Here is a 16,888-nt window from a genome sequence, read left to right on the forward strand (position 1 = left end):
GAACAAATAGATGGGAGATGCACAGATCTGTAAGGGATGTGGAAAATCTCAGTTAATCCCCTCACCCTCCACCTTCCCACACTTCAAAAGACCAAATGTAAAATTTATTTGAATGAAAATGCCCATTCTTCCACTGCTAGCTATCCAACTCTACATCCTTGTGAAGTTTACTATTAAAATGATATTCAATTTGAGTGATTGCTCATATCCATTCCCATATAGGTGAGTGCGCACCCCGTGCACTGGTTCCCAGAACTTTTTTGCCCTTAGCAAGCCCCGTAGGGCCAGCTACGGCGCCCCCTGGAGTGCCGCGCTTGTGCCGCGGTATATCAGGCGCCAGTCCCTTCTTTCTGCCTGTGATGGTTGTTGGAACGTTTGTCTCTTGCTAACAGCAAGTAGCTTCCCCATTCTTCATTGTTAGTTGTTATTAGTTTATAGTTGTTAAGTACAGACAGTTTAGTTTGAATAGTTAAGTGTTAGAGATAGCCCTCAGGGGCTTAAGGTTGGGCCATGCCTGGCTCAGCCGATTTTGTGCCGCTTGCAGCAAGGCTTTCCCAGTGAGTGACCTTCACGACTGCTGCCTCCGTTGTCTTGGGGAGCAGTGCCAAAAGGACAAATGCAAAATTTGCAAGGCCTTCAAGCTGCAGACCCAGAAGGAAAGGGACGCCCACTTGAAGGCCATCCTGATGGAGTCCACGCTTCGACTGGACCCCGAACCAGCGCAATCCCCGGCGGCACTGAGCGTCTCCTCGGTGTGGAGCGCTCCACCAGCACCGACTCCGGCACTGAAACATACGGTGACGAAGAAGAAGAAGCGGCCTGAGGCCGCGCATATGGACTCCTCACTGCGACCGGTACAGCAGGAAGCAGCACAGGAGATGCCCCCGTCACGTGCTGTGGAGAGTACTCCGCCACGGGCATCTCCTCGCAGGGAGCCTCCCCTAACTCCTGGGGGTGGGGGAGCGCCCCTGCAAGGGCTGTCAATGCCGGAGACGTGGGCATGCCCACACCTCCAACTCCCCCTCGGCTGAGGGTGCAGGGACTGGTGTCTCGGGGTAAATCCGCTCTGGGTTGCCCCAGTGGGTGGTCGAGGCAGGAGTCCAGGTCTCCCCCCAGACGGTCACGGAGGGTAGAGAGTGCAGGCTCCCCGCCCAGCTCCGACTCAGAGTCGTCAGGCTCCTCAGCATCGTGGCACCGTGGGCGGTCCCGAGGCTCAAGCGCGAGGCGACGCCGCTACAGTTCCGCCTTGCGTGGGGATCACACCTCAGGATCTCGTACCCCGGCACCAAGGCCAGCACGGGCACCAGTCTCGATCCCCGACAGGTAGCCCGGCGTGGATCCCAGGGGTCAAAGAGGCCCGACACGCTCAGCGCCGGTCCTGATCCCCGGCACGCAACCCGGCACTGAGCCCAGCGACAGAGGAGGCTTGACGGCACCGGTCCCAACCCCGGACCTGCAGTCCGCCGTGGCTCCCGTCACCTGGAGAGACCAAACGAGCTCGGCACTGGTCCAGATCCCCGGCTCGCAGCCCGGCGCAGATCCCGGTACTGAAAGACTCGGCACCGACAGCGCCTCTCGCACCTCGCCATTGCTCGGGATTTTCGGAGCCAGGGCGGACAAGTCACGGCCGGCACCGCTCCCGATCCCCTAGAGGCAAGCGCCAGTACAAGATCTTGGTGCGCAGGCGGAGATCATGCTCCAGCTCCTTCAGTCGCTCGTCCCCCCACCGGCACCGCAGGTATTGGCACTGATGCTCCTTTTCATCGTCTCGGAGCAGGTCGTCGACCTGGGCGAGCAGGGGCCTCAAGTCTTGTCGGCACCGCTCCAGCGGCTCAGGGTCCCACACCCACCAGGACACTTCCCAGGGACCGGCACTGGTTTGGCCTCAAGGACCATGGCAGTGGCCATACTGGGGACCATGGGGGGCTCAGATGGGCCAGGGTACGTTTCGGTCCGGTCATCAGTGATTGAACCAGCACCCCCTCCTCCGAGCCAGCTGGGCAAGGGCTATTCCTCGGAGGAGGAATCGGACCCTCAGGAGTGTCCATCCACGGAGCCCCTCCCTCAGTCCTCCTCATCCTCCCCTGACGATGTGGCCGCCAGGGACTGTAGGGTGCTCGTTCCTGACCTTAAAGCATACCAGGAACTGCTTAAGAGGGTGGCAAGCAACTTGAACCTAGAGCTCAAGGAGCTCTCTGAGGAGGAAGACCCCCTCTTTGGTGTGTCAGGGTCAGCAGGGCCATTCAGAGTTGCCCTGCCAGTGCACGAGAGGGTCTTGAAGCTGGCCAAGGCCCTCTGGCAAACCCTGGCCTCAGTCGCCCCTATGTCCAAGAGCGCCGAGAGGAAATATTACGTTCCCGCGGAGGGGTTCGACTTCCTATACAACTACCCTGCTCCGGGGTCGCTCGTGGTTGATGCTGCCAACCAACGAGACAGGCAGGGGGCCCAGGCCAAAATCCCCAAAAATAAAGATAAGAAAAGGTTGGACCCTTTCGGCTGCAAGATCTACTCTACGGGGGCCCTGCAGCTGAGGATCGCTAATCACCAGGCGCTCCTTGGCCATTATAATGTGAACCTCTGGTCCTCCTTGCAGAGGTTCGCACAGGCATTGCCCCAGGACCAGGTGGCGGATTTTGCCATGGTCATCGAGGAGGGTGCTGCAGTGGCAGGGGCGGCCCTACAGTCAACCAGCGACGCAGCAGACGCCGCTAGCAGAGCAATGGCGTCGGGCATCATGATGCGGTGGTGTGCTTGGCTGCAGTCTTTGCGGCTGTCACAAGAAGTCCAGCAATCCATCCAGGACCTACCATTTGATTGCGCTGGCCTCTTCTCTGAAAGGACAGATGACAAACTGCACGCCCTCAAAGACTCCAGGGCTACATTGAAGTCGCTAGGGTTTTACACCGCGCAGGCCTCGAGGCGTCAGTCTCGGCCGCAAGCCCAGCACCAGCCTCAACCTGCCCCTAGGCCGCCTCCCAGACCCGCTCAACCCCAGAGTGGCCAGGACAGATATAGGCTGCCTAACCGCTGTGACCGCCAGAGATCCTCGGCGGGCCCCCAACAAGGCCCAACCAAGGGAAATAATAACAAGCAGCAGTTTTGATGGTGTGCCCGAGGGTGGCACTCTTCCCATCCCACTGAATCTGACCCTACCGTTTACCCACGGGCTCAGGCCGTACTACACCGAGTGGCAAAACATCACCTCAGACTGCTGGGTTCTCGGTGTAGTCTGCAGGGGCTACGCCCTCCAATTTACGGCCTTCCCCCCGGACTCTCCCCCTACCTCGTCCCTCTTCAGGGACCCCTCTCATGAGCAACTCCTCATACAGGAGGTGAATTCTCTCCTCTGCCTGGGAGCTGTGGAAGAGGTTCCTCCACGGGAAAGGGGAAAGGGTTTTTACTCATGTTACTTCCTCATTCCCAAGGCAAAGGGGGGCCTGAGGCCCATATTAGAGCTCCGCAGGGGGGAGCACGCTCTTTGGCCCTTTGCCAGGCCATTCGACTTTGGGACCTTGCGGTGAAGCACGACTTCCACATATCTGCCTCTGTCCTCCTGGGGGTCAGGAACAACGAGGCGGACCACCTCAGCAGGTCGTTTCTACCCCATCACGACTGGTGGTGACTTCCATTTTCCTCAAGTGGGGTGTTCCCCAACTGGACCTGTTCACGTCGTCCTGGAACAGGAAGTGCCCAAAGTGAGCTGGGCTCCATCTCCCACGCGTTCCTTATAGATTGGATGGGGACCCTCATGTACGCATTTCCCCCCATTCTGCTGCTACCCAGAGTCCTTTTGAAGATCAAGAGGGACAAAGCGGATATCATTCTGATCGCCCCAGCCTGGCCGAGACAGCATTGGTTCAGCATGTTGCTGGACCTGTCCATCGCCACGCCGATGCCGCTCCCGAGGCATTACGACCTGCTCTCCCAGGACCAGGGTCGCCTTCTGCACCCGGATCTGGACTCCCTCCACCTGACGGCATGGAGGCTCTCTGGCTGGCAGAGGGAGAGAGAGCCTGCTCGGTGCAGGTCTAACAGGTTCTGCTGGGTAGCAGAAAACCTTCCACTCAGGTGGTGCACCGGGTCAAGTGGAAGTGCTTTACCTGTTGGGCAGAATCCCGGGGTATCCCACCAAGCTGTTCGCCCATACAGGTGATTTTGGAGTAACTGCTCCACCTGAAGCTGCAGGGTCTAGCTCTGGCTTTCCTGAAGGTTCACCTGGTGGCCATCTCGGCTTTTCACCAGCCGATAGAAGGAAGATCACTATTCTCGCACCCCATGTCAGTCAGGTTCCTTAAAGGGGTGGAGAGGCTGTGTCTGCAGGTCCGTGACCCGGTGCCTCCCTGGGATTTGAACCTGGTCCTCGCCGCTCTGACGGGACCTCCCTTGGAACCGATGGCTACATGCCCGCTGCTCATCCTCTCGTGGAAGGTAGCCTTCCTGGTGGCTATTACATCGGCTAGGAGGGTCTCCGAGATATGATCTTTGACCTTGGAGCCCCCCTACACCGTCTTTTATAAAGACAAAGTGTGGCTGAGACCCCACGCGGCTTTCCTGCCCAAGGTGGTTTCCCAGTTTCATTATAACCAGGATATCTTCCTCCCCGTGTTTTTCCTAAACCCCACGGTTCAGAGGAGGAGCGGAGATGGCACTCGCTGGACGTGCGACGAGCCCTGGCCTACTACATTGAGCGGACGCGGCCGTTCCGGAAGTTAACACAGCTGTTTGTGGCAGTGGCGGACCAGACGAAAGGGTTCATCTGTTTCCACCCAGCGCATCTCGGCCTGGATCACCGCCTGCATCAGGTGCTGCTATGAGCGGGCGAAGGTACCACTTCCAGGGGCTGTTTCAGTGCACTCCACCAGAGTCCAGGCCTCATCTGCGGCCTTCCTGGAGAGAGTGCCCCTGCAGGACATCAGCAAAGCAGCTACCTGGTCGTCGGTTCACACATTTACGTCCCACTATGCCATCATGCAGCAGGCGAGAGAGGACGCGGCCTTCGGCAGGGCCGTATTGATGAGAGTAGCTCGACGCTGACACCTACCCACCTCCAAGGTATGGCTATTTAATCACCTATGTGGGAATGGATATGAGCAATCATTCGAAGTAGAAAACAGGGTTACTTACCAGTAACTGTTGTTCTTCGAGATGTGTTGCTCATATCCATTCCACACCCACCCTCCATCCCCGCTGTCGGAGTCGGCAGAAAGAAGGGACTGAGGGCCCTCAGGGCTGGCGGCGCCTGATATACCGCGGCATTAGCGCGGCACTCCAGGGAGTGCCGGAGCCGGCCCTACGGGGCTTGCTAAGGGCAAAAAAGTTCTGGGAACCAGTGCACAGGGTGCGCACTCACCTATATAGGAATAGATATGAGCAACACATCTCGAAGAACAACAGTTACTGGTAAGTAACCCTGTTTTTCCATAATTCCCTTTAGAAGTCAAGGCCTCATCTGCAATTTTTCATACCTTTAACTTTTCATCATATAAATTCAGTACATAATTGTGAGGCAAAATGTCTGATGCTAGACAGAAAATTTATTTTTCTTTTACTATTTTAGGATTAAGTAGTTTATCTGGACTCATGAAAGTTTGTAGATTACTAGAATCTGGCATAATGTGAACAGGCTTCCCAGCAGGGCTTTGCCAAAATACCTCAGTCCTAACATACACAACCATTAAGATGCCAGTGCTGTGGATAAGATTGTAAGGACATAAAATGTGGTTAAATTAGAAAAAAAGTATTTTGTCATTTAGAATGTTAATACAGTAATTATACTCTTAAATATAATTAAAAAAATATTGTTCTTGTTCTTAATTGCTACAGTGTAGTGATTATGATCTGGATTATGGGACAGAATGTTTGCACTTGGCTCTGAAATACTGTAAAACAAATGTCAAACTTATTGAAGGATCACCTGACCTCTGGAAGGTAAGAGCAATATTGATTTTTTTTAAATAAAAACACGACGCTAGCTAAAATATCAGATAATTACAAAATATTAAAATTCCTTAAAATGTTACAGTAATTATGCCTTTGTTCTACAAGTTTAAAAATTCTAAAAACTTGGGAATGGTTGGAGGGGTAATGTATAAATATAAAGATTGGAGATATTTAAATAAATAATTCTTACACAATTAAGAGTTGAAGAAAGAAGCTATTCCTGTATGTTTAGTTCTTCATGTAGACTGTCAGTACGTATTCACACTCTTGAGGTCTGTTGGCTTGGAACTCTTTGGAAAGTTCTGAATATTGTGGGCTCCATGGAGTTCACCTCAAGCTTTGCAACATTCCATGAGAGGCCATATTAAGGGGTGTGATTCCCCACGTGCATTCTTGGGTCCTTTTAATTTTTCAGAGTCTTAAGTAGCCTTCACAAGAGTGGGGGTGGATGCTGGTGAGTGTGCATTTGTACCAACAAGGTACTTCGAAGATTTTCATTTAACATGGGTTGCTTCTTTCTGCTTACAGTATTGCCTGTACAGATATCCATTCTTAGGAAACTGATAGGCAGAAACAACGTTCTAAAGAGATGGTTTTGAGGAAGAAACTTGGGGCCTGATCCAGTGCCCACTAAACTCAGTGGAGAGATGCCCATTGTCTTCAGTGGGTACTAGATCAGGCCATAGCTGAACAGTGATAGGAACTGCTCTGCTGAACTAGGCATCAGTTTGGAAACAGTATAAAGAGAGTAAAGCTAGATAATGGTGTGGACTGAGTTCCAGGTAGCAGTTCTGCATATTTATTTGGATCTATAGATGGAATAAAAGGGTATCTGTCCCAAACTCTAGGTGCTCTTAACAGCTTTTTTTAAAATGTAGCAGCCCTATGATATATAGTAGTAACTAATTAATCAGTACAGCAAGATGAGGAAAAAGTATTCCAACCCCTTAAATACTGCCCCCCAAACAACATCTTCATCCATAAAAACCCCAATAAAAAGACAAGCCTTGCTGCGATCACTGAAGGTCAACACATTTGAGCTATTTCAGATCATGTGAGGAACAAGTTCCAATGCTAATAGGGTATTTTGGATAACTCCTTGAGAGCAGCTTCCATTCTTTCATATCAAAGGGATTCCAGTTTGACTGCATCAGTCGATAACTACCTTGGCAGTGTAACATAGGGAGAGAGAGACTCTCTCTCACAAATCTCAGGCTATTTAAGGCTTTATAGGTAAATACAAACTCCTTAAACTCAAGCAGAAATCCAACAGGCAACCATTGTGGACCATGGAGCACCAATATAATATGTTAACAACAAGATACCCTGCTTAAACCTGGGCTCTGTCACTTTATGAATAGACTTAAGATGGAGCTCCAAGTACCCCATTATAGTTTAGTCTTAAAGTCACTAAGAAATGATTGACAAAAGCAAGGTACACATGTGAGAGAGAAACCTTTGCTACCACAAAATACTAAAAAAAGCAATAGATTTATGATCAATTAGGAGTCCTCAGATATTTTTTTTTCGATTTTTTTTTTTAAATAAGTTTAGTTAGTATTTATAGATAAGTTGGGTTTGGTGTTCCCCATTGGAGGGGCTTCGATGCCCTATATGACTCTTCTAGGCTTCCTGGCTTTGACTTCATTTGGACTGGGGGCAACTTCCCTAAGCACCCTATGCATTTATGGTGCTAAAATGAGAGGTCACTCACAGTACTCATAATATGATCCTTCCTCTCCTTTCATACATGCTTTGACCAGCAGTGAGATGGTTAATAATACTGACCTTTAAATCATTATTATTGGGCATTTGAGTTAATATCTCCTTGAGTTGAAGAGGAGCAAATCACACCTTTTGGTGCTATTGTTTTAGGCTCCCTACAAATATCACTGATTTGATGACACATGGATCACTTTTTTTGGAGGTTTCTTTGCAACCATAAAGGTTAAAGATTTAATTAAAAAAAAAATTTTTTTTGAGACCCTGGAGAACAAGATGACATCTTAAATGAGGTGGTGGCATGGTATACCTGTGCTTCTGAGTCACCAACTTGAGCCCTGTGTAATTTATAGGGATCTTTTAACATCCAAGTTGATTGACTTGTTAGAAACCACTCTACAGACTTAATAGAGATAGATACCCTGTTGTCAATGATTCTTATGTTGTTGTTTTCTGATTTTCACCAAAATCATCTTCATAGTAAAGGTAATTATTACTTTGGATATTTTTTTGATCATCCTGTATCCTTTTGTTTAAGTTTGCCCATTTTCTTTTAGCATCTCAGTTATTTTTCTCCTGCCCTAATATCTGGGTGACAACAGTCTGGGCTTTAGTGGACAGTGTATCAAGCATGCCCTGCATTGCATTCAGCAAGATCTGAAACTTCTTTGATTGAGAACTTTTCAAACACTTATTTTATTGTGGAATCTACTGCTTACCATGTCTGATGATGACTGTAGATTCCTTGCTATGGGCAAGATTGGTGTGAATTCAGATGCCCAAGACTGTGTCCTTGCAATTTAAAGATGTATCATTATTGGTTTTCGGTGTGAATCTTTACTTCTCTCTTCAAGACTTTACTTTTCTCAGAGTAGCTGTTCTATTTTTGTATCATGCAGTTTTTCAGCAGTCGTTATTATTTTAGAATTTGTAAGTACATTGCTGGGTCTGGAACCAGTTCAAAATACATCATCCGTCTTGCGCAATAAATTTCCACCCAACATTTCAACCCAATGTTATTTCTAATAAGACAGTAGCAAATCTTAGATGAAAAAGATGATTTGTTGAACCTTCGGCACTACTTGTACAACTCTACCATTCTTAAAGCACAAACTTTCCTAATCAATTAATGGCAAAATTTAAAACATTTCTTGTGCATTGACTGCATAAAGCAAAAATACTAAAATAATTTTTAGGGAGTATATATTTTTTCAGAAGCACAAAATCTCTATCATCTATTTTCTTATTAATCCTCCCTATGGAACAGATTTTGCTAAATTTACTCGCATTAAACAGTACCTTATTCCTTGAATAATCTCTCTGGTTTCAGTGGGGTTACTTGTAAAATAAGGTACTACTACTGACTGTGAACAAGAGTGACAGAATGTGGCCCTGAATGTTTATTCAATGCTTTTTGTAAAATTTTCAGAAATCACTAATGCCCCTCGCAGAGGAGTTGAAGTCTTCAGGCTCAATCCTGCATTTTGCTCATCATCTTCCAGAATTGTCCTCAGCTATATATTAAGCTCTACATTATCCTGTTATATGCAGTGACTGTCTAATATACTGGCTTTTCTGTGAGGCTTTTTGGTGCTGTGATGAGTTATATTACACATACCAAGAACTGATATATCTCCAGAGGGATCAACATTGGTCTTCTTACTTCCAACACAGGAAGAAAGATTCCCCCTAATGAAGGAGAGCTGAAACAATAATGATGCTTCAAAGGGTTCTTGAACTTTCAGAGTATCTGGAATAGAATGTCTGCCACCTATTATCCCTTATATGACGGAAAAGAGTTTTTAAAATAATTAAAAATGTAACTTATTCTAGTCCGGTAACTTGCATTCATTTTGGACTTGGTTCTTATTTCATAATGTCATTTACCACTTTGAACAAAACACTGCAAAACAGTTTAGAGCAGGTGCATGACTTAATTTTTTTTCTTTTATGCAGCAATATGCACCCCAGTGAAATAATTGCATAGTACTTTGGCCCCAGCCCATCTAACTTGAGATTTCCAGCTTCATTTTGCCTTCTGTTTCTGGGTTACTATATCTCATTACCTTAGTTCAGTCAATTTTTTTATTACCTTTATTATAATTCAGATTCCACCCAAACATGATAAAAAAATTAATTAATTACATGTGGCAAAACGCTGAAACCCAGCAATGCTGAGAGAGACTCTGTCTCTGGGCTCCCAACACTTATTTTGTAGTCGTTTCCGGGTCCTTAGTAAACCTCAATCTGTCAACTGATATTCATTCAGAACACCTTTCTTTTGTCCATAATCTTCAGTGTCTATGTTTGGATTCTATCTGAGAGAAATTGCTCTTTTTCCATTCTTAATTCTTGGTATGGTCTTCTTTTTTTCTAAGCCATTTGTAGAAGTGTGGGCCAACCTTAGGGTACTCACCCAAAGGCGGCTACATTAAACAGATGATAAAATATAGAGCCGCTAACAGAGGGAGGTCCATTAGTAAGCCATCTCTTCCATTCCACCTCTTGAGATCAGGATGACTATGAATCTAAAAACCCTGTCTTAGGAAGCTTCCTTATTTGATGTTGCCTCAGAGCTGTTCTGCCATCTTGGCACCACCTTTTAATTATTTGGAATGCTGTCTACATCCCATTAAGTGTGGCTTAACCTGAAGAAATCAGAGAAAAGGTGATATTTACATGCATATAGTACTATTCCTTTTAATTACTTCTGGTCGTTCCACCTGACTTAGCTATATCATGATTGCTTATGTTTAATACATACTCTTAGCAACTTTTTCAAATGTGGGCACTGCCTTTTTGCTTTGTTCTATCAATGCTTTATATATTAATTTTATTTTCAAAGTTTATGATATATTCATTTTTGGAGTGAGACTCATTCACAAAGCTGAAAACAATGATGAGCCAAATCAGCAGAGAGGAAGAGTTTAATCAGAAAAACATGAATGATATTGGGAATTGTTTAAGAACACTTTACTAGATGCCCAAAAGGTCACAAACTCACAATCAGGGAAGACGACCATGCTTGTTTAAAAACAGACCTTGCTTAAAGGGCAAGAGAAGGCAGCTATAAAAAATTATGTGTATATAAAACCAATGGAAGAAAGGGAACGTTGATAGTAATTCATATAAATCAGAAGCTAGGAATTGTAAAATATTGATAAGGGGAGTAAAGGATATAAGGAGTAATATATGGACAGCAGAGCTAAGGACAAGAAGGAGGAGTTTTAAAAATATATTAAGAACACAAAGAATCTTAGCAGTGACGTTTGTCTATTATATGGAAATGATAGAATTATCAATAATAATGCAGAGAAGGCAAAAATGTTCAATAAATATTTCTGTTCTGTATTTGGTAAAAAGCCAAATGATGTATACATATCAGATGATGATGACATACTTTTTATTCTAACAGCAACAGAGGATACTAATCTGCAGCTACTATAGCTAGACATTTTAAAATCACATCTGGATAATTTGCATCCAAAAGTTTTAACAGAGCTGGCTGAGAAGTTCTCTGGAGCGTTAATAATGATTTTACAATAGGTGTTGGAACACTGCAGAAGTCCCAAAGAACTGGAAGAAAGCACATATTGTGCCTTTTGTTAAAGGGTAAATGGGATAACCTTGGTAACTATAGATTAATTAGCCTGACATCCATCCTGGACAAAATAACAGAATGCCTGATACAGGACTCAATTAATACAGTGTTAAAGTAGGTTAATATAATGAATGGCAATCAACATGGGTTTATGGGAAATATCACTTTCATTGAATCATAGAAATGTAGCACTGGAATAGACCTCGAGTGGTGATCAAGTCTAGTCCCCTGCAGTGAAGAAGGACCAAGTAAACCTAAACCATACCTGACAGGTGTTTATCTAACCTGTTCTTAAAAACCTCCAATGACAGAGATTCCACAACCTCCCTTGATAACCTATTCCAGTACTTAACTATCCTTCTAATTAGAATGCTTTTCCTAATGTCTAACCTAAATCTCCATTGCTGCAGATTAAGCCCATTATTTCTTTTCTTACCTCCAGTGCACATGGAAAACAATTGATCACCATCCTCTTTATAACAGTCCTTAGCATACTTGAAGGCTGTTATCAGGTTGCCCCTCAGTCTTCTTTTCTCAAGACTAAACATGCCCAGTTTTTTTAACCTTTCCTGATAGGTTAAGTTTTTTAAACCTTTATTATCTTTGTTGCTGTCCTCTAGACTCTCTCTAATTTGTCCACATCTTTCCTAAAACGTGGTGCCCAGAATTGGACAAGGGATTGCAGTTGAAGCCTCACCAGTGCTGAGTAGAGCAGGACAATAACTTCCCATGTCTTACATGACACTAATGTTAATATACCCCAGAATTATATTAGCTTTTTGCACGCTGCATCATATTGTTGGCTCTTAGTCAGTTTGTGATCCTCTATAACTTCCTGGTCATTTTCAGCAGTACAATCGTCTAGTGTAGATTATGAAAATCTCTGTATGAAACAGTCATGAAATACCTTGAGCATAACCTGCTTGATGTGGCTCCCTAAAGAGTTACAAAATATGATAGTTTTAAATTAGCTCTAAACAGATCTAAATATTAATAATTAAGTGTGATTCTATAGCATCTCTTGTGATTTTTGTAACTTTTGTTCTCACATTTGCTAGTGGTATTTACTATAATTAAGAAATTGACAATATCATTTGTTTATGGTACTTCAAATGTAAAGAATTGCCTTCAGGGCACTATTTTATTGGTATTACATTCCTTCCTGCTCTGTTAAGTCTAATGAGGTTTATCTGTCCTTTAGGTGACCTACAAGCGGGATCTGTATGCTGCTGAATCAATTATTAAGGGTATGTGTTTGTCCTTATGACTGTCGGCTCATATATTTCCCAAATCAAACCCAGAATTTAGCATGATGCTGTTTTAAATGCCATCAACAGAAGATTTATGACTCGAAGAAACAATAACCATACAATTGCTTTGATCAGTTCTTTCAAAAATAGCAACTTTATTTATTATTTTATTATTATATTTATAATGTTATGTACATATTACTCATATTTTTGAAGATTAAAGAATATTTAGACTATAAAGAATATGTGGAATATTAGAAAAAATATTGGTGACTTTAGAGGTGAAAATGTAAAAATATATGGCTCTTTATTATACTAACAAGATGGTTCATTTATAATGTTTTATATTGAGTAGACACAAACGAAGGTCAGTTTAAAATTTATACAGTTTTGGCACATTTTTGTATATTTAGTGCTTTATATGTACAAATTTATTCCAAAACATGATTAGTATTGCAAACTGCCCTGCTTGACTCTTCTATGATTGTTGTATTTTTTTTCTGTCCTATCATTAATATTTAAAGGGAAAAAATCAGGTAAGATTTAATGTGAAATCCAGATTTTTGTAAAAACATTTGTTTACATTTTTATTGTTTTTGAAAAACAAGGAACAAGGAATGTCTGGTTTGTGGGTACAGTATTGCTGCACTGTATTAGTGTGTGAGAACTTGAAAGTGAAATTAACTAGAATTTGTGACCTGGTAAAATCAGGAAGAAAGGTCAGACAAAATAATTAGACAACAATACTGCTTTTAATTCCTGTATTTGGTATGTAGACATTATATTTATAATATAGCTTATGCTATAAATTCAAAGATAGAAAATAATATAAATATGAGGTGTCCAAGCTAACAGAAATGCAAAAATTAATCAGATGGTATAATATTAAAAGTAAATTTAGATTTTTTTCCCCCCAGTTTGAATAATATAGGTCATAATCCCACAAACCCTTATGCACATGCTTAACTTTAAGCATATGGTAGTTACACTGATTTCAGTGGGAGGTCTCACATGCTTGCAGTTAAGAACAGTGTGTTTGCAGGATAAAGGCCGTAAACGAGGCCAGTAAACTGGTAACAGGACAACAATTAAGGATTATATAATCAGTGGTCAGATCCTTCACTGGCTTAAGGTGTCCGTGCTAATTTATGCCATCTGAAAATCTGGCCACAGACAGATCCTGCAAGACCTCCATGAGAGGAATTCACATTAAAATCAACGGTGTTTATAGTGCAGGGTTTGTGATTTTTACCTTACAGTGTCCCGTTCATGTTTGTTTTGATACTGAATTTATAAACATCCATTTAACAAAGCAGCATTGTACTTTTTGTCGCTCAAACTTGTTGAGCCCACCCAAGGCTGCTCTGCGTGCTCAGACTGACGTAAATTATTAAAGTGGTTAGAAATGCCAAGAGTAACATAGCTGAACTAGATTTACATAAACAATACAAACAGTCCAAAACCATACTTAGTTTAATATGCTGACCATATCTTTGCTAAAGGATCAATATTTAGTTTTTAAAAACTCACCATATCCGTGTCTCTCTATTATGTTTTTCTCATTTTCCACTCCTACTGCACCATTTCACCCTTACCTACCCAATCTATGTCAAATATATAATGGCAGTTTACCCAATAACTGTTGCCTTAAATTATATCCATCTTCATTTTTACTGCCTTTAACATAATTTTGAAGTGGACTATACTTCATTTTTGGCACCATGTTGTACCGCATCAACGGGACCATTTATATGACTTAGGGCTGCTTGTTTGAATGAGGGTTTTCAGGATCTTATATGTTTTTGTATGTTTCAAAGTTTATTAAATAAAGTTAAAAAAATAACCCTTTTGAATGATAAAAGAATGGCAGTAATTTTATTTCAGCAACTTTTATGGTGTTTTATGATTTGTGGGTAAAGTATATTTAATAATTTTGGGTTAAGTCATGGCTTTACCACAAACCAAGAGTAAGAAGCAGCACACTGTTGAACAGCCCAAAAGGAGACTATGTAGGAGACTACGGTTTCTCCACTGCTCTATGAGGGAACAAAGTGTAACTGATCTATACCCAGTGCAACGCTCACCATCTGACACACTGGTGCAGCTATGCTGCCATGCACATCAGGGAAGAGAGCCTCTCCAGAACCTAGTTCCCTTCTCCTGCTGCTAGTCATGATACAGGTTGTCAGTTCCTCAGGGATCCCCCGGGAAGCAAATTTTAGGGGAAAAGGAGTCTAAGAGAGCTGGCTGTATTTTAAAGAAACCTTATTGAGGGTGCAGGAACAAACCATCCCAATGTGTAGAAAAAATAGAAAATATGGTAGGCGAATAGCTTGGCTTTACAGAGAAATATTCGGTGAGCTTAAACACAAAAAAGAAGCTTACAAGAAGTGGAGGCTTGGACAGATGACGGGAGGAGTATAAAAATATTGCTTAAGCAGGCAGGGGTGAAATCAAGAGGACCAAAGCACAGTTTGAGTTGTAGCTGTCAAGGGACGTGAAAGGTAACAAGAAGGGTTTCTACAGGTATGTTAGCAACAACAAGATCAGGGACAGTGTGGGCCCCTTACTGAATGGGAGAGGCAACCTAGTGGTAGATGATGTGGAAAAAGCTGAAGTATTCAGTGCTTTTTTTGCCTCTGTCTTCACAAACAAGGTCAGCTCCCAGACTACTGCACTGGGCAGCATAGTATGGGGAGGAGGTGAGCAGCCCTCAATAGTGAAAGAACAGGTTCAGGACTATTTAGAAAAGCTGGACATACACAAGTCCGTGGGGCCAGATGTTAAACTTGCAAAAGAAAAGAAAACCCAGTAGGATCTTATTCAGGGGGATGAGACAATACGCTGCATTTATTGTGAATACAGAAGTTTTAAAAAGCAATTGCCTGCACACACACTCACACAGATGTTCTGCAGGTGGGGTATAATTACCAGCCTATGAGTTGCTTGAGCCAGCCCACTGGCCAGGTGGGCTGAACATGAGGATGGACACAGGCTCTGTCGGTCGCGAATCTGATGCTCCTAGATGTTTGCAGAATGAACCCAAAGTCTCCATGTCTTCACCCTGTTTTTATAGAGATTCATTCCCATACAGATTTATGGGTTTTGCTGTGTTATACTGCTTTTGCATTTTGGTGGGATTATTAATTACTCATTTGTTGCAAGCATGACTTTTTTTGTGTTGTTTATTACACTTTTTTGTTTTTATTTTTGGGCTGGAGTTTTTTGGACTTGGGGTTATTTTGATTTGCAGTCTTTGGCTATTTGGATTGTAAAAGTTGTTACAACGAAGGGTATGTCTACACTGCAGAGTGAAGTCGACTTACTTAGTCAACTTTCAGCCGCCAATTTTTAGAACTTGCTGGATCGTGTCCACACCACGCTCCTTGCACCGGGCTCATGTGTCCACACTCGCCACGATTGTGTTGGCAGTCAAAGCAGTGCATTGTGGGTGGCTATCCCACACTGCAACTAGCCGCAGTGGCTGTTGGAACGAGATTCATCGTCCCATGATGCAGTGCTCCTTCACCCTCCCTTCTTCCCCCAAACAAACAGGAAACCGATTTTCGCGCTGTTTGTTTATGCCGTGTGCTCACCATTCCTGCGGAGACATTGAGCCAGTTCAACTCTGCACTATTATGGTGAGCGTCACAAATACATCTCGGCTTATCACGGAGTATTTTCAAAGAAGACTGAGAACCCGAGGCACGGGCAACCCTATGTTACCGAGGCTGCCCTGCTACAAGCCATCGAGCGGAACAATTCCCGATTGTTGCAGGCCGTAATGCATTATCTGCAGTCAGGGTAACGCCGGTTCTGGTCCCGGGAAACAAGCACAGACTGGTGGGACCACATCATTATGCAGCTGTGGGATGATGACCAGTGGCTGCAAAACTTCCCTATGTGAAAGGCCACTTTCCTTGAACTTTGCTCAGAGCTGGCTCCGTCCCTGAAGCGCGTGAATACTCGCTTGTGACAAGCTCTGATGGTGGAGAAGCGAGTGGCCATCACTGTGTGGAAGCTGGCAACCCCCGACTGTTACCGCTTGATTGGGAATCACTTTGGAGTCAGTAAATCTACAATCTGCCATGATTCAAGTGTTCAAGGCCATTAATAGACTTCTGCTACGAAGGCTAATGACTTTGGGAAATGTGCAGGACATAGTGGACGGGTTTTCCGTGATGTGGGTTCCCAAACTGTGGGGAGGCCATCGATGGCACACACATCCCTATCTTAGCTCCTGCCCACCTCTCTACCGAGTACATAAACCGCAAGGGATACTCCTGCAGGCCCTTGTAGATCACAAGGGTCATTTTACAGACATCTATGTGGGGTGGTCTGGAAAGGTGCATGATGAGCGTGTATTTCGGAACTC

General features: G+C 44.1%; 1 protein-coding gene across 2 annotated transcripts in view; it reads left to right on the forward strand.

The window, feature by feature from the left end:
* The window catches only part of CRPPA (CDP-L-ribitol pyrophosphorylase A), a 185,140-nt gene that overhangs the window by 63,362 nt on the left and 104,890 nt on the right, over nucleotides 1-16,888 (forward strand). For both annotated transcript variants that reach the window (XM_067562113.1, XM_067562112.1), the window contains exons 4-5: nucleotides 5,824-5,928; nucleotides 12,465-12,510. In XM_067562113.1, coding sequence (XP_067418214.1) covers nucleotides 5,824-5,928; nucleotides 12,465-12,510 — 151 coding nt within the window. The remainder of the gene's footprint in view (nucleotides 1-5,823; nucleotides 5,929-12,464; nucleotides 12,511-16,888) is intronic.

The sequence above is a fragment of the Emydura macquarii genome, unplaced genomic scaffold (genome assembly GCF_026122565.2).
Source record: "Emydura macquarii macquarii isolate MOO-44397 ecotype Brisbane River unplaced genomic scaffold, CSIRO-AGI_Emac_v2 contig_2422, whole genome shotgun sequence".
Classification (NCBI taxonomy): domain Eukaryota; kingdom Metazoa; phylum Chordata; order Testudines; family Chelidae; genus Emydura; species Emydura macquarii.